This window comes from Choloepus didactylus, chromosome Y (assembly GCF_015220235.1).
Source record: "Choloepus didactylus isolate mChoDid1 chromosome Y, mChoDid1.pri, whole genome shotgun sequence".
NCBI lineage: Eukaryota > Metazoa > Chordata > Mammalia > Pilosa > Megalonychidae > Choloepus > Choloepus didactylus.
Genome location: NC_051335.1, coordinates 33,029,110 through 33,048,212, shown reverse-complemented (window position 1 = coordinate 33,048,212; position 19,103 = coordinate 33,029,110). Strand labels below are relative to the sequence as shown.

At 40.4% G+C, this 19,103-nt stretch overlaps 1 protein-coding gene across 1 annotated transcript in view; it reads right to left on the bottom strand.

Annotated features, from left to right (window-relative positions):
* CYHXorf56 (chromosome Y CXorf56 homolog) overlaps positions 1-13,218 on the bottom strand; it is a 109,653-nt gene extending 96,435 nt beyond the window's left edge. Inside the window, exons 1-2 of the mRNA XM_037822875.1 lie at positions 13,055-13,218; positions 9,597-9,714 (exon numbers count right to left, since the gene is read on the bottom strand). Of these exons, the coding sequence (XP_037678803.1) occupies positions 9,597-9,714; positions 13,055-13,178 (242 nt within the window). The 5' untranslated portion in view covers positions 13,179-13,218. The remainder of the gene's footprint in view (positions 1-9,596; positions 9,715-13,054) is intronic.
* Positions 13,219-19,103: the final 5,885 nt, after the last annotated feature.

The window sequence follows — 19,103 nt, the reverse complement described above, 5'->3', positions numbered from 1 at the left end:
CCCTGTTCATGGATTGGAAGGCTTAATATTGTTAAGATGTCAATACTACCAAAAAAATCTACAGCTTCAAAGCAATCCAGATTTTTAAAAAATCAGTAGCCATTTGGCAAAAATGGAAAAGCCAATCAACAATTTCACATAGAATTGCAAGGGGCCCTCATAATTCAGACCCATCTTGAAAAAGAACAGTTGAAGGACCTCACTTCCCGATTTCAACAAAACCACAGTAATCAAGACAGTGTGCTACTGATATAAGACAGACAAACAGACAAATATAATAGAATGAAGAGCTCAGAAAAAAACCACAGTTTTATGGTCAACTGATTTTGTACAAGAGTGTCAATCCACTTAATGGGAAAAGAATAGTCTCTTCAACAAATGGTGCTGGAAAAACTGGATAGACACATGTGAAAGAATTACACTGGACAACTACCTCACATGATATACAAAAATTAACTCTAAATAGGTCAAGGACCTAAACATAAGTATAAACCCTTAAAACTCTTAGAAGAAAACAATGGGGAAAACCTTCATAACCTTGGATTTTGTAGTGAGTTCTTAGATATGATAACAAAAATATGAGCAACAACAGAAAAACTAGATAAAATCGACCATCAAAATTAAACACTTTTATATGTTCAAGGACATGCTACAACATGGATAAACCTTAAAGATATCATGTTGAGTCAAATAAGCCACAGAAGGACAAATTCTGTACAGTTTCTGTTACATGAAATACTTAGAAAAGCAAATTCAAGACAGAAAGTAGATTACAGATTACCAGGGGTTGCATGGGGAGTGGTGGTATTGGGGAATGGGGTATGTTTTAGTTTACAAAACTGCTGAAATGCAGTATACCAGAAATTGGCCGACTTTTAACAATGGGGATTTATCAGTTTACAAGCTTACAGTTCCGAGGCCATGAAAACGTCCAAATGAAGGCATTATCAAGACAATACCTTCTTCCTGAAGACAGGCTGCCAACGATTCTAGACTCCTCTGTCACATGGCAAGGCACATGGCAGCATCTGCTGGTCACTCCCTTCTCTTCCGGGTTTTGTTTCCAGTTTCTGGCTTCAGTGACTTCTGTTTCTGTGTCTTTCTCCCTGTATGCTTCTGTCTTTCTGTATGCCTCTATCTCTGAATTTCATCCTCTTATAAAGGACTCTAGTAAGAGGATTAGGACCCACCTAGGGCATGCCTTGTCTGAAATAACCTAATCAAAAGGCCCCACCCACAATGATTAGCTTTAAGAACATGATCTTCTGGTGTCTATAAATCCTCCAAACCGTCACAGGGTGCCACTGCTTAATAGGTACAGAATTTCTTTTGGAGGTATTGAAAAGGGTTTGATAATAGATGGTGGTAATGGAAACACAATATTGGGAATGAAATATCACTGAATTGTACACATGGAAATGGTTTAAATGGGAAATTTTGTGTTGCCTATGTTACAATAAAAATTTAAAAATGAAAACAAAACAAAACAAAAAAAATCAAGGGAGTACTACCATTCTTACAAATATAAAAAGTATTATAAGGGTGTTCTAGTTTGCTAATGCTGCTGGAATGCAAAACACCAGAAATGGATTGACTTTTATAAAAGGGGGTTTATTTGGTTACACAGTTACAGTCTTAAGGCCATAAAGTGTCCATCAACAAAGTGTACCTTCACTGGAGGATGGCCAATGGTGTCCGGAAAACCTGTTAGCTGGGAAGGCACATGGCTGGCGTCTGCTCCAAAGTTCTGGTTTCAAAATGGCTTTCTCCCAGGATGTTCTTCTCTAGGCTGCAGTTCCTCAAAAATGTCACTATTAGTTGCACTTGGGATATTTGTCCTCTCTCAGCTTCTCCAGAGCAAGAGTCTGCTTTCAATGGCCATCTTCAAACTGTCTCTCATCTGCAGCTCCTGTGCTTTCTTCAAAGTGTCCCTCTTGGCTGTAGCAGCTTGCTCCTTCTGTCTGATCTCATATAGTGCTCCAGTAATTTAATTCAGACCCACCCTGAATGGGTGGGCCAACACCTCCATGGAAATTATCCAATCAGAGTCATCACCCACAGCTGGGTGGGACGCAGCTCCACAGAAACACTCAAAGAATTACAATCTAATCAACACTGATAACATCTGCCCATACAAGATTACATCAAAGATAATGGCATTTCGGGGGACATAATACATTCAAACTGGCACAAAGGGAATACTTTAAAACCATTATATGCTAACAAATTACATAATCTATATGAAATGGAGAAATCCCTAGAAACACCAGTGACTTCACTGGTGAATTCTACCAAAAGTTTAAAGAATTCACATTCCTCCAAAAGAAGAATGGGGACACTTTCCAACTCATGCTATCAGGTAAGTATTACCTTGATACCAAAACCAGAAAAAGACAACAAAACTGAAGACCAAGAATAAGAGGCAAAATCTTCAATCAATATAATATACATATTAGTAGAATAAAAGAGAAAAAATACATGATCATAGCACAGATACCAAAGAAAGCATTTGACAAAATGCAAATTTTGTGAGAAAACACAGAACAAACTAGGAAAAAGGAACATCCTCGATCTGATAAAAGCCATCCATGAAAAGCCTGTAGCTAATGGTGAAAGACTGAAATCTTCCTTCCCTAAGATCAGGGAGAAGACAAGGATATCTGCTCTTACCACTTCTATTCAACATCATAATGGAGGTTCTAGCTAGGACAATTATGCAAGAAAAAGAAATAAATAACATCCAGATTGGGAAGTGTGGTGGTTTGGAGCTATGTACCCCAGAACAACATGTTCTTAAACTTAATACATCCTTGTGGGTATGAACTCTTGTAAATAGGAGCTTTTGATGAGATTGAGATAAGGTGTGGCCCAGGATGGGTCTTAATCCTATTACTGAAGGCCTTATAGGGAAGGTCACAGAGAGAGAAGAAGCCATAGAGGGAGCAGCCAGAAACCAAGTCAATGTAAATCAGAAGAGAAGGGAGAGGCCAGGAGAGGCTACCATGCGCATTGCCATATGACAGGGGAAGCAAGGGGCAAGGACCACGAGCAGCCAGTCTTCAGGAAGAAAGCATCATCTTGAAGACACCTTGATTTGGGCTTGGATTTTATCCTGTTAACAAGGAATTTGAAAACTGTGCTCTACAATAACCTCTAAGTGCAATAGAATAGGGAAAGGGAAAGGAGTCTTTAATGGACTAGGCTTGAGTCTTCACCAATCAGAGGAGCTTCCTGCTTAACAGTCTTATTTGTTTATACTTCTGGGTGAGATTTCATCTGAAGAAAGGATTCATTGTCTAAAAATTTTTGAAAGCCACTGCTGTAGGTAAAAAGTCACTGTAATATTTTAAGCAAGGGACTGGCAATATGCATTTTATATATCTCAGGCAGTAGAGGATAGATTGGAGGAGAGCAAAACCAAAGGCAAAAAGACCAATTGAGGGGCCACTCCAATAACTCAAGCAAGCAAGCAGTGTTGAATACCTGAATGATGGCAGTGTAGGAAGGCTGAACAGAAGGGGGAAGTCACAAGAGAGATTAGAAGGTAGAATCAACGGTACATGGTGAGTGACTGAATGTGTGCAGGAGATGGTCAGGGGAGGGAGGGGGGAATGGTGAGACAAAGTGAGGAGTCACCCCCAGATTTCTGGCTTGGGTCACTGCATGAATAATGGTGTCATTCATTATAGGAGGAAGAAAATCAAGGAATTGTATTTGGCTGATAGTAACAGAGACTTAACTGCAATGGCTTAAACACAAGTTTGTTTTCTCATGTAAAAGAAGTTCAGAGGAAGGTGGTTCCTGGCATTGGTTAAGGGACTCAAGGACAGTAGGGTAAAGGCTCTGCAATTCTTGTGGCTTTTCCTTCCCAGTTCCAGAATGGCTGCTGGTGCTCCAATTATTATGTCCACTTTCCAAAAAGCAGGAAGGATAAGGATAGGAGGAACAGGGGCTTTCCTCACCCAGTAACTTCTACTTCTATCCTTTTTGCTTGGTAAAAGATAAGACATATGCAGAATCTTAGTTGTTGGGGGGGGGGGTGCTGAAATATAAACCCTAACTTCACAGACACTATTATATAGGAGAGTATAATAGAGGAGTGTTAAAGTGAGGATGAGTAAACCAATCTGCAATATTTTCTACAACAGAGAAAATAATGGGTTAGGCCTTGGTCACATTGGATCTGACATAGGACATCCAGATGAAGAGGCAGAGTAGGCAGCTAGATACACAGTTTTGGGGTGCAAGAGAAAAATGTGGGCAGATCTAGATTTTGAAGTCATCAGCATATAATTTTAACTGATGCCAAGGATGGTAAGGAGAATGCCCGAGTAGAGTATAAAGAGAAAGGGAACAAAATCAAAGTCAGAACCCCAGGGAATACCAACATTTAAGGGACAGGCAGAATAATAAGAATCCGTAAGAAGACTGATAAGGCCAAAGAATAGAAGGAGAATCACAAGAGTAGCTCCATAGAAATCAAGGAGAGAGTGAGTATCAAGAAAGATATGGTGAACAAAGGATATGGACAGAAAACACCCACTGCTGTTTGGGGAAGTGGTGGAAAGAAAATACTAGGGAATGACAGTGTCAAAAGGAGGGTTACTTTAGAATGGAGATTTGGAGGTGGAAAATGTCGGGCTCCAGAGCATGTGTAGTGCTACGTTATCAATAACAGGTGCTCCCCTTAATCTGCTGTATAAAGAAGACTTAGGGGAAGAGCAGACCAGAATTCCACCCTGGCCAACAGGCGAGCACCCTAGGGTGGGCCCTTGGAAAGACTGTTCACGATTGGAGCAGGAACTACGTCAACTAACAGGGAAGCTTACCATGCCTTCCTGGTAAACTCTAAAGAACTCTGTGATCTAACAGGGTCACTTGACCAGAGGCCACTAGCCTGGACAGTAACTGACATCAAGGCTGGGCCTGAAGCTGGCTCACCTCCAAGATCAGGCTGACTGGAATCTGGGTTTTTACTTCAGCCAAGGGCCACCAACCAGTTTTCTGGATTAGAGTTAAGGGCATCTGCCTTATGGTGCCATAGGAGCCTATGGCTCAGCTGTGTTGTTAGATACTGTTCCAGTTTGCTAATGCTGCCGGGATGCAAAATACCAGAAATGGATTGGCTTTTATAAAAGTGGGTTTATTTGGTTACACAGTTACAGCCTTAAGGCCATAAAGTGTCCAAGGTAATGCATCAACAATCAGGTACCTTCACTGGAGGATGGCTGATGGCATCTGGAAAACTTCTATTAGCTGGGAAGGCATGTGGCTGGCGTCTGCTCCAGAGTTCTGGTTTCAAAATGGCTTTCTCCCAGGACGTTCCTCTCTAGGCTTCAGCTTCTCTTCAAAATGTCACTCTCAGTTGCTCTTGAGGCGTTTGTCCTCTCTTAGCTTCTCCGGAGCAAAAGTCTGCTTTCAAAGGCCAACTCCAAAATGTCTCCGTAAGTTGCAGCTCCTCTGTCAGCTCCTATGCATTCTTCAAAGTGTCCCTCTTGGCTGTAGCAAGCTCGCTCTTTCTGTCAGTGCTGATATAGTGCCCTAGTAAACTAATCAAGGCCCATGCCAAATGGGCAGGGCCACACTTCCATGGAAATTATCCAATCAGAGTTATCACCTACAGTTGGGTGGATCACATCTCCATGGAAACACTCAATCAAAGAATTATAATCTAATCAACACTAATACGTCTGCCTACACAAGACTGCATCAAAGATAATGGCGTTTTGGGGGACATAATACATTCGAACCGGCACAGATACTTTCTGTATTAAAGAAAGACCTTTATAAACATTTTAGTAACCCTAAAGACAGTCAGTTGATAATTTTCAAAATCAGAAACATGAATAAAAGTTAATGGAGGGACACCAAGCACAAGACAATGGATTAGCATTAGATACGGCATGTTATTTATAAACCTTCCTATACACAGATGGGGTATTTTCTGATGTTTCCTGGCAGACCTACTTTTATGAACTTTACAAGCTTTATAATCTGCCCTCCCAGTTGTATCATATCTATAACCAATTTTCTCTTCAGCCTCACAATGGTGCTTGATACCGATTTGCTATTAAAAGTAACCTAACAGTGGTTTCTAACTCTTCTCATTAGTGTGGGCTGACAACAGCTTGGTTTCTTAAATAAACACAGCTAACTTTCAGCCTGTAGCTTTTCCTGGCTCAGCATTATAATACAAGCTCCATAAAGGCTTGTTTCCTGGTATATCCCAGCTTCTAGGACAGTACCTGGTACACAGTAGGAGATCAGTAAATGAAATATTAGTTGAATGAATGGATGGACTTCATAATTCCCTAAGATTGACCTTTCTGTGGCATTTGGCACCCATTGATGAACTTCCTCTCCAACACACACACAGACACACCCATTCCTTAAAACTCTCTCCTCTTTTGTCTTCCACACCCCCAGGTTCTCCTGGTTCTGTTCCAATTATTTTGTCTGATTTTTAAATGCCAGTGTTTCCCAGTATTGCATCTTCAGTCTCTCCACTTCTTGCTCCACACTCTATGTAATTTTATCCCTTCCCCATATACACCAAGGAATCCCAAATCTAAAATAGATCTAATCATGTCACTCCCTTGCTTAAAAAAACAGTGATGCCATCCAAAGCCTAGGTGACATACATAGAGAACTTGTGCTTTTTTTCCCCAAATTTTCAAACAAGTTTTATTCCCATACAATTCAGACATTTCCTTTTTCTTCTTAATGTACATAGGGAAGATGATTCTTTTTTATACAAACAATAACTTATGCCCTGTCCTGACTACACCAAAGGTATAACATCATCCCCGTGTATGAGTTTGACAAATGAGGACCTGGCGGTGAAGAGGGAGCTGTGGGCAGTCACCTCTGACACACAAGTAGAGTCAGCAGGCAGGCGGCCAACGAGAGATGGCTCCCAAATGACAGGAGGCAAGAAGACCCCATCCTCACCTAAGACAACAGTGGCAGGTGCAGCTGTGGGAAGGCCCAGGACCTTTGCAGAGGAGAACAGGCTTCCACCCCACTGTCCTCCGGGCTTCCTGTCAGGCCTTCTCTAGTGCAATCAGCTCCCAGCCTTAGAAGCTTCTGGCATACATGACTTAGTTTGTCCTCTTACCCGAACAGCAAAAGAATGGCTTGTCCCTGCCAAGCAATAAGAATAACAGCGACTCCCTCATCCATTGCTTGCAGGAAGCAAACAAAGCTTGGGGAGTGAGTGATGTAATTGCTCAGTAAGTGGGACTCCCACCAGCAATGTGTCCAAGGCTGCCACCCACTGGGCCCTTTCCCATCCATATTCTCTCTGGGCACAGAGGCCACATGCTCCAGGGCACACCACATCCCCTTGCAAGTGAGAATTAGGGAGCAAATGACCCTGGTCCCCTAGCAGCTTTGCCAAGTCCCTGAGGCCCTGTCTTGGGAAAGCAGCAACTCCCTAACTCGGAGCACCCAGCAGCAGCAAGCCCCCATTTCTTCGGTCACGGCCCACTACTTTTTCTAGCAAACACCCACAGAGCAGCATGGCCTTTCTACACAGGAGAGGAATGGGGGGAAGGGGCACAGAGAGACATGACTTTTGAGTAAAAGACATAGCAGCTTGCTTTTTTTCAAGTTTCAAGTTTGAGACTGGCACACCTTTAGGTCTAGAGGAAGTCACGCCAAAGGGAGGAAAGCCTCCAGGCCCCTTCCTCCCCAAAGACCAGAAGGAACTGAGGCATAGGGTCAGAGAGGGAAGGGTCTCTTTCCCATCCCATTCTAGCCAGCGGGCTGCTCCTATGACATCACCCTCTGTCCACTCTGGCAAAGACAAACACATTCTGTTAGAAAAATCTCACCCGGCAGCTTGCTTCTTGTGTTAAGCAGGAAGAAAAAACAAGGTGGTAGTAGGGTGTTGGAGAACATGGGCTACCAGAAGAGTTGAATATTTTCCTCAGTATTCCTCCTTAAAACAGCATGTGGTAGAAGAATGACATGACAGAATGCCAAAGAGATTCAGCACGGATACCCAACATGCAACACAAGGCAAGAATCCAATGAACTCAAAAGCACACCTCCCAGCCTCGAAACCCCTCCTCTACATGTACCCCCCCAGACACGACAGATCCAGAACCAATCTCTGAATCCATCATAAGCTGACAATCAAGGGGTGCTCATTCCCACAGAGCATGCTGCCTACCCTCTAGCTATAGATGGGTAAAGTGCCCCACATTTGCTGATGCAAGTTTCCTTGGGGCAAATGATGTGTGATGGAGATATTCTGAATTCTGATTGGTTGGCCCTGTCATAATAACACAGTTTCTCTCCACAGTAGCTCTCGCAGTAAAGAACTATGTATTCTGTGAATGGTGCACCTATTCCAGGACCATCTCTAGGGAAAACAATAGGATTCAGTACAGGAAGGTTCAGGATATGGCTATAAAGCTGCTGTCATCTAGAAGACCAAAAATGCAAATACACAGTGCTACTTCCCACCAAACTGATTTGGATGTTGTGGTAGATTGAATCAATGTCCCCCCACAAAGACATGTTCAAGTCCTAACCACTGGTCCTGTGGATGTGAACTCTTTTGTAAAGAGGGTCTTAGAAGAACCTATTAGGATGAAGCCAAACTGTATCAGGGTGGGCCTTAATCCCATGTGAATGGAGTCCTTATAAGCAAAGGAAATTCCTGCACAGGAACAGAAGCCACAGGAGGAGACAGAAAGAGACAGACCATATGATAGAGACAGAAACTGACTGCCAGCAAGCCACCACCAGAATGCTACAAATTTCAGAGAAGGCATGGCCTGCTGAAACCTGGATTTTGGACTTCAAGCCTCTAAGCCGTGAGCCAATAAATTCCTGTTGTTTAAGTCAGAAAAAAAATGGTGATAGCTCTCCACTGCCCACACAAAGTCCAAATTTGTCTACTTCAGCATTTTACTCTGTCCTCACCCAGTATGCCTGAAAACCTTCCTGTAAAGTAAGCTGTGCTCCCGTCACAAAGGACTATTCAAATTTCCCAAGTATACCACGTTTAATGCTTTTAATCCTTCCATGCCCCTCCACCTGTAATAAGGACATCCCCCTCATCTATTGGTGAAATCTAGCTCAAGGCCCAACACAAATGCCACCTCCTTTTGGAGACTTCCCTGACCCTCATTCAGGCAGAATGGCCCACTCTCATCTGTTTTCTCATAGCCTTTTGTTCAAACCACCAGTATTCTATCATATAACAACAGGTAGCTTGTTCCCTTGCAGGACCATGAGCTCTTTAATAGTAGGGACCATATGTTATTCATCTTCACAGATCCAGCCCCTACCTCAGTGCGTGGCACCCAGTATGCTCCAAAAGCTTACAGTTGCTTGAATCAATTCTACTTGCAAAAAAGCGAAATTATAGCTATCAAATGTTAATAGAATCACATCTTAACATCATTTCAATAAAGTACAATAAAAATGTTGCTGCATTAACAGAATTTAGAGAACTACCACATATGTCAAAGTGTTGGGTCCAACTGGAGGACCTGTCAAATCCCAGAGGGAATATTTATATTACTCAGAACTAGACCCCAACACAACAGGGAAATCTTAGACCAAGAGCATCAACCTCTTACCTCCGGAGATACACAGTCTCCTCGTCTTCTGTGTTACAAAACTTGTGGGCGTGTTTGGCAGCATCAATCACACGGGACCGATCCCGGGGCCTCATGGGCAATTTCTCTAACTGACAGTCTGAAGGAATGGAGAAATATTTGGTCACTTGAGCACTGAGAAATACCCTGGAGCAATCAGAAGTCTTCAGTAGGGCCTCTGACACTGCAATTTTTTACTGTGACTGCTATGCTTATTGAAGTCTATTATTGAATTTTCCAACTAAAAATGACTTGGTATCAGATGTGCATTTTGGTCTCAGCTCTGTTACTACTCTTGTGATGTTTGGCAAATCATTTCCTCTTTCTCGATCTTTTTCCTCATTTGAAAGATAAGTGGATAATATTATCTCAAAAGTTCTTCCCAGCACTGCAATTTGCGTTTTCTATGGGTATTTCTGTGATCATGGTTTGCAGTATAATACATTAGTCAGAAGAGACAATCAAGAGAGTGGTGGATAAGTGCTAAGAAAAGAGAAAGAGAGTAAATGATATGATATAGACAGTATGCAAATGACCCATCCCAGTTGGAGGAGTTTTAATCGGAAAACAACGAAAACATACAGGAAACAAATCAGATACAGTTACAAAGCAGATGGAAAATTAATATAATACAAATCAAGTACCTAAAGGATCACAGAGAAAGTCAAGTAATCAGAGTGATTCACGAAGTGGAGAGGGCAATTAGAGAACACTTCACTCTTCACAACAACCCACTGAAGTGGACATTTATTATCCCTACTTTAAAGATGAAGGAACTGAACTGAAGCTTAGAAAGGGTAAAAGATCTGCCAGGCTTCTAGTAAGAAGCAGAACAAAAATTCAGACACAGCTCTAGATGATTCAAAAGCCCATGCTCTTTCTACCACATCTCCTTACCATTCATTCATTCATTCATTCAATAAATGTATAAGAGTCCTGTATGTCCCAGGCACTGCTCTAACACTGTGCTGGAGATTCAGTGAAGAACAAAGCAGACAAAGTCCCTGCCCTGATAAAGCTAGCATTCTAGTGGAGGAGGCAGAAAAGTTTTAAAAACGATAATTACATAAGATGATCTCAGATAATGACAAATGCTAGCAACAACAAAATTTAGGCAGGGTAAGAGGATACATAGCAATCTCAGATAGTGATAAGTGCTACCCAGAAAAATGAGGCAGGTTAAGAGGACAAAGAGCAACAGGGTTGCTCTTTAGACAAGGTAGTCAGGAAAGAATTCCCTGAAGAAGTGACATTTGAGCAGGGACCTGAATGAAGTGAGGGAGCATTGAGATAAGAGTGTTCAAGACAGAAGTACCAAGTCTAACAGCCCTGGGGCAGGAACATTTTTGACATGGTAGAGAAAAAGCAAGAAGGACACTGAGTGCAGTGAGCAAGGGAGAGTATCAGGAGATGAAGTCTGAGAAGTGCTAGGGGCCTGATCATGTGGGGTCTTGATATCGACTTTGGTTTTATTCTAGGGGTCGTAGGAAATCACCAGTTTTGAACAGGAAAGTGACTTTGGCTGCTGTGTGGAAAATAGACTAGTGGGAACAAAGAGTGGGGGCAGGGAGAGCAAGAGACTATTGCACCAATCCAGGTGAGTGTTGATAGTGGCTTGAACAAGAGTGGTAGAAAGGGAGGTGGTAAAAAGTGGTCAGATTCTGGATAGATTTTCAAGGACATGCCTGCAAGATTTCTTGATGGATGGGATAGATATAAGATATGAGAAAGAAAGGAGTTAAGAATGATTACATGCCTAATAAGAACACATAAGTTATGGAGGGTAAACGATGCTCAGGAACAACTATGGTTTGTTAATTTCTGGGGGGTATGGTAGGAACAAGTTTGCAGAAATATAGTTATTTTAGGTTATTTGTTTTTCTTATTCCTTTGGTGGGTTATGGTCTGTTTATTTTTTTGCGATAGGGTAAGAACATGTTGGAAGCAATGTAGTTATTTTAGGTTATTTGTTTTTTCTTATTCCTTTGTTTTGGCTTTGTTTGAAATGTTTTTTCATTGTTTTTTAATTTTTTGATAAAGTTAAATTTTTTTTAAAAAAAAAGAATGATTACATGCACAACTATGTGATTATACCCCACTGACTGTACACTTAGGATGGAGTATATGGTGTCTGAATAAAACCATTCTTAAAAAAATGATTCCAGGTTTTTGATCTAAGCTACGATGGAATTCAGTTAGTAACCTAGGTATGGTTTAGATGGTGAGGTGGGAAAGAAAAGCTGCCTAAAGTGGGGCCAAGATAGAATGGGGGTGGTATATGGGAACTCGGTATTTTATGCACGATTTTTCTACAAACCTACAACTTCCCTAATAAAAAAATAGAATGGAAAGTGAGGACGTGGAGACAGCCAATTTAGGAAACTCTTCTGAGGAGTTTCGCTTTAAGCAAAGAAATGGAGTTATAGCTGGAGGGAAATAGTGGTACTACTGACTGCAACAGAGAAGACTACGAAAGGAACAGTTGGAGGGCAGGGAGTAGTAAGAGATCACAAATTTAATTTTGAACATGATATATTTGAGAGACCTATTAGCCATCCGAGTGGCAATGCTGAATAGGCAATTGGAGTTTGAGGAGATGTCCAGGTTAAGGATGAACATTTGGGAGTCCTCAGCATTTAGAGGCTATTTAAAGCTTGGGACTGGTTGAGATCACCTAGGAAGTAAGTACAGATTGAGAATAGGTCAGAGGACTGAGCCCTAGGGTCTTGCGACGCCTAAAAGTCTGAGAGAGAAAAGGGAGCCACACATGAGAAGGCGCAAAATTCAAGGTGGGAGGAAAATAAGGAGACTGTATATTATAAGCAAATGAAGGAAGCATTTCAAGGAGGGTATGATCTCTGTCAAATGCTACTGAGACGGGGTTTAAGATGAGCATTGATAACTGACCACTGGAACTGGCAACATGGAGTACAGTTAGTAATCAAGGTATGGTGCGGTGGGAAGGAAAGCCTGCCTGAAATAGGGTCAAGAGGGAATGGGAAGTGAGAATGTAGAGACAGCCATTATAGGTAACTGAGGAGTTTTGCTATAAAAGCAGCAAAGAAATGGGATTATAGCTTGAGGGGAAAGTAGGATGAAGGGAGGGTAGAAAGCTATAAAGTTTCTAGAGGCGGTAGCTTTTAAAGAGAGTAGTAGGAGAGAGAGTTACAGGATTTTTTCTGAAGGAGAGAGTGTAGTTTTGAGGGCGGAGGGGTACGGATACAGAATCACAAAGGTAAACAGAAAAGATCCCCAGGGAGTGGGGCGGGGATGCATAAGCGGGATTCTGATGGAGAGGGAGAGCCTACCAATCTTCAAGGAGACGTGGCTCCCAGAAAACAGCCAGAGAAAGTTCGCTCTCAAGAACCCGAAGTTCCAGTTCCGTTCTTTGTAGATGCCCCCGCCCCGACACACACACACCCCAACTCCCAACTACTCACCCAGCACCAGGACCATCTGGCCGCATAAACAGTAGTAGACGTGGAGCGGCTTCTCGCCGTCGTCATATTCCTCCCGGTCCCGAGTATCGGAGCAGACCACCGACCGCGACACTACTTTAGGCATAGTTCAGAAGAGGAGCCCAGGAACTCAACTCCAAAAAGAAGAGTCGCGCAAAAATGACGTCATCCGCGCGCGTTGCGCCTTTTCCCTTTTACCTTGGTCACATGTCAGGAGTGGTCCTCTGGATTCGCCCGTGGTCCCATTAGGCTAAAACGTACGGGTGCCGCCCTGAGCCGCCCAGAACTTCCTTTCACTGACCTCACTTAGATGCTTTAGCTGGGATACCCTCACTATTATTTAAATTATTTATTTATATTTCCATACACAGATAAAAGTGTGCCTCTAAATATGATTTTGATTTTATTGGCTGTCTTCAGGGTAAGTACCTAATGAAGTAGAAACATCTTTATTTTAATTGAGATATAATTCATATAAAATAAAATTCACCCTTTCAAAGTGTGTCAGTATTTTTAGTATGTTCACAAGGTTGTATTTGGATTCCAGAACTTTTCATCACCCCAAAAACAAACCCTGTACAGCCCCTGGCAATCACTGATCTACATTCTGTCCTGTGGATTTGCCCATTCTGGACATTTCATTAAAATGGAATCATAGAGGACATGAAGAAGAGCATGGCACAGGATATAAAGGAAATAAAGAAGACCCTAGAAGAGCATAAAGAAGAAATTGCAAGAGTAAATAAAAAAATAGAAGAGCTTATGGAAATAAAAGAAACTGTTGGCCAAATTAAAAAGACACTGGATACTCATAATACAACATTAGAGGAAGTTGAACAATGACTCACCATCCTGGAGGACCACAGAACGGAAAATGAAAGAACAAAAGAAAGAATGGGGGAAAAAATTGAAAAAATCGGAATGGATCTCAGGGATATGATAGATAAAATAAAACATCCAAATTTAAGACTCATTGGTGTCCCAGAAGGGGAAGAGAGGGGTAAAGGTCTAGAAAGAGTATTCAAAGAAATTGTTGAGGAAAACTTCCCAAACCTTCTACACAATATAAATACACAAAGCATAAATGCCCAGCAAACTCCAAATAGAATAAATCCAAATAAACCCACTCCAAGACATATTCTGATCAGACTGTCAAATACTGAAAAGAAGGAGCAAGTTCTGAAAGCAGCAAGAGAAAAGCAATTCACCACATACAAAGGAAACAACATAAGACCAAGTAGTGACTACTCAGCGGACACCATGGAGGCGAGAAGGCAGTGGCATGACATATTTAAAATTCTGAGAGAGAAAAATTTCCAACCAAGAATACTTTATCCAGCAAAACTCTCCTTCAAATTTGAGGGAGAGCTTAAATTTTTCACAGACAAACAAATGCTGAGAGAGTTTGCCAAGAAAAGACCTGCCCTACTTCAGATACTAAAGGGAGAAACAAGAAACAAGACAGAGAAACAAGGAAAGGAGAAAGAGATATAGAGAATTTTAACAGACATATACAGAACATTACATCCCAAATCACCAGGATACACATTCTTCTCTAGTGATCACGGATCTTTCTCCAGAATGGACCATATGCTGGGACATAAAACAAGCCTCAATAAATTTAAAAATAATTGAATTTATTCAAAGCACATTCTCTGACCACAATGGAATACAAATAGAAGTCAATAACCATCGGAGACTTGGAGAAATCACGAACACCTAGAGGTTAAAAATGAGGGGGAGATGAAAACATTCCTGGATAATCAAAAGCTGAGGGACTTCATCACCAGTAGATCAGTCCTATAAGAAATGCTAAAGGAAATTGTGCAGGCTGAAAGGAAGGGACACTAAACAATTGACTGAAACCACATGAAGAAATAAAGATTTCCAGTAAAGATCACATGGTAAATATAAATACCAATACTAGTGTATTTTTGATTTGTAACTCCACTATTTACTTCCTACAGGATCTAAAATACATAAACTGTAATGATAAATCAGTGGTTTTGGACTCAATGTAAAATATGTAATTTTTGACAAGAACTACATAAAGGTGGGGGAATGGAGGAGTATAGGAACACAGTTTATGTGTCCTATTGAAGTTAAGTTGGTATCAAAGAAAAACAAGATTGTTATAGATTTAAGAGGTTAAATTTAAGCCCCACAATAAACACAAAGAAAGTATCAGAGAATATGACCATAGAGATGAAAAGTAGAGTATGGGTTATGAGAAGTGGGGGAAGGGGCAAAGGGGAGTTAAGAAATGAGAGTAGGGTTTCTGTTTGGGGTGAAGGGAAATTTCTAGTAATGGATGGTGGGAAGGTGATGGCATTGCAACATTCTGAATGTGATTAATCCCACTAATGGAATGCTAGGGAGGGGGTGGAATGGGAAGATTTAGGCTGTATATATGTTTCCACAATTGAAAAAAAAAAGTCTAAATAGATAACGACAATTAAATGCCATAGATGATCCTGGATGAGATCTAAGAATAGAGGAGAAAAGGCTCAAAAGGACACAATTGGGACATAAGAAAAAAAATGAAATATAGAATATAAGCTTTATATTATTGCTAAATTCCTTGAATTTCTTAACCACTTAATGTGATTACATAAATGAATATTCTTGTTCATAGGAAATGTATATGTGAATTATATTATTTGCTCAAGGATATGTGCAACTTGCTGTCATATGTTCAGAAGACAGAGCAATAGATGATGGATGATAGACAAGGAGGGAGGGAGGCAGGGAAAGAAAGAAAGAAATGGTAAAGCGACAAAATACTAAGGCTGGTAGATCAGGATATGGGTGGAGGGGGGTCGGGGTATGCTGGAGTTCTGTGTATGGGGTTTGTATTGTTTTTGCAACTGTTCCTGTAAGTTTGAATTTATTTCAAAATAAAATTTAAAAAGAAAGAGTTTACTAAAAAAAAATGGAATCATAGACTGTGTGGCCTTTTGTGTCTGGCTTCTTTCACTTTGCATGTTTTCAAGGTTTATCCATGTTGTAGCATGAATCAGAACTTTGTTCCTTTTTGTGACTGAATAATATTCCATTGTATGGATATACCATATTTTATCCATTCATCAGTGAATGGACATCTGGGTTGTTTCCATTTTGGCTGTATGCATAGTGCTGCTATGAACATTTGTGCACAAGCTTGTGTGTGAACATATGTTTTCAAGTCTCTTGGATATACCTAGGAGTGGAATTGCTGGGTCACTTGGTAACTCTATGTTTAACCTTTTGAGGAACTGTCAAACTTTTTTCCAGAATAGCTGCACCATATTACATTCCCATCAGCAATGTTTGAGGGCTCCAGTTTCTCCACATCCTTGTCAATGCATGTTATTGTCTGTCTTTTTTACTGTAGCCATACTAGCAAATATGAAGTGGTTTCTCATTTTGGTTTTGATTCACATTTTCCTGCTGGCTAATGATGTTGAATATCTTTTCATGTGCTTATGGGCCATTTATGCATCCTCTTTGGAGAAATATCTATTCAAATCCATTGCCCATTTTTAATTGGGATAATTGTCTTTTTTATTGTTGAGTTGTAAGAGTTCTTTATGTATTCTGGATACTGGACCCTTATGAGGTAAATGATTTGCAACTAGGGTCATCTAAAGGATCCTGTATGTCACAGATATAAAGGAGCATCTTCCACCCTTCCTTCCTCATTTCAGAAACTCTCTCAGAATGCTCTTTGTGGAGCACAGGAGCCTGAACAAGGAGACTGCAACAGTTTATGTTGGATAACTTCTCTCTAAATTGATCTTCTACTGTGTCTGGCACCCATGCAATATAATGGCTATATAGTGATAAATTAAATATAGTTTCGCCCCTCATGTGGCTTAGGCTAGTGCAGGATTGGGCAAACTTTTACTGTAAGGGGTCAGAGAGTAAGAATTTTAGGCTTTGCAGGCCAAGAGGCAAACTCAAGGATATTATATAGGTACTTATATGACAAGAGACAAAACAAATTTCCACAAATGTTTAACTGACAAAATTCAAAGTATAATATTAACAATTGAGTACAATTTTTTGTAATACAGGCCTACTAATGAAAACGGCATTCTTTTTGGGCTGGAATAATATTTCACTTAATTAGGGTTCAAGATGGGTATTTCCTATCACCAATTCAGTTGCAAATATTCATCTGTTAATGCTGATCTTTAATGAGATTTCATCTTTGAAAATGTTTTTTCACACAGATAGGTACTTCCAAATACTGATATCAATGCACAGGCATATGATTTTAATTGAGCATATTCATCTCTTAGAAAGCATTTATAGAATTCTGTCAGATATTTCCCTTGATATTTGCCTTTTAGTGTGTCATTGCATTGCAGATTAATCACTTCCAATTGAAATTTAAGTGGAAGCCCTTCAATTGCCCAGTTAAACTGATTTTTGAAATAAAGAAATGTCCCTGTCACTTGCATCAAGGTCTGAAAAATGCAACTGGAACTGTAGTTTAAGCTCAGAAAATATATCCATTGTAAATTTGTGTGGGAATGGAGATCTCATTTTTTTTTCATTTAACTTTGGACAGCACGGGCAGTGATTAAAGCAGCTTGACATTACTCGTGATTCAAACATTAGTTGTCATCAAAATGACTTTACTACAGTACAAGTTTCATATATAAGAGCTGTTTTGCCTTGTGATGTTATGTTGAATTAATTAAGAAACATTAACAAGTCTGCAGCAAAAGCTAATTTCAAAAGCCATTCAGCGTTCAGTAATAGTGGTTAAGGGCAATTCGCATTAAGAAAAATTTCCATTTCCGCCCTGAGCTCAAAAAACTCCCAATAAACGTTACCACTGCTAAGCCATTGAGCTACTGTTGATAGGGCAAGTCAGCATATTCACCTTCTATTTCTGACAAAATTTAGTGGAACTGACAGTGCGTAAGTTCAGGAAAGCCAGTGAAGTTCATGTTAACACCACTGGTTCATAGCATGTGATAGATTAAAATATTTTCCTGCAAAGTGCCTGCTAATTAATAAGACAATGAGTAATGACAGAATTTAAACAACTTACATTTTCATAAGCTTTGTACATTTGTCCAACTAAGCCTTTTTCTGCCCCACACGTATCTGTAACACATCTTAGCAGATTCTACTTCAGGTTGTACTGAATTAGTGTTTTCTCAACTTCTTTGAAAATATACACATCTGTAGTTGTTCCACACTGACTATACATAGTAAATTTAAACTCAGTCACTTTAAACACAGCACTAATTCCTTGAATAAACAACTAAACAAAATCAGCAACATCTGCCAACTTGTCTAGCATCAAAGAAAACCACTTGAAATCATTTGCCTTGTTTATTAATGGACTATAGTTGCTGCTTCCAATGTCCTTTACTCTCTGAGCCGCCATTCTAGCCAGAAGGCTACTGGTCTGAAACTAGTTGATTTTCCCTGGGCACATTTCTTTAGCTGCTGCAAGGAAACATGATTTAATTAAGTCACCATCAGTAAATGGCTTTCCTTGCTCGGCTAACAAAGGAGCCACTCAGAAGCTTACCTTGATTGTTGTCTCATTTTCACTTTTTAGTTTTGTGAAGAATTCTGCTAAGATATTCTGTTTTAAATTTTCTAATTTTTCTGTTCTGTGAGTTGGTAATATTGTGATGAGGGCTTTAGTCTGGTAATGTTGATGTATATTGTATTCTTTTAGCATAGCTATAGTGTCATGTTGTAATAAACACAATGCTTTGCCGTCTAATTCAATAAATGAAAACCCATCCTCCAGTTTGTCTTAAAAGCGTGACTTCTGAAGTCCACTTTACTCTTTTTTTCTTGTTTTGACATGATAGATATGCACTGATAATAAAAAACAAAATACCACAGTATGATGATTCATGTGGCCCTCAAAACAACTCTGAATTATAACTAGGTCACTGTGATCTGTAAGGCACAAAGCAGCAGTGTGAAGTGATGAGAGCACCATATACAGTCTCTGTGACAGCTACTCAGCTCTGCTATTGTAGCTCAAAAGCAGACATAACCAACGCATAAATAA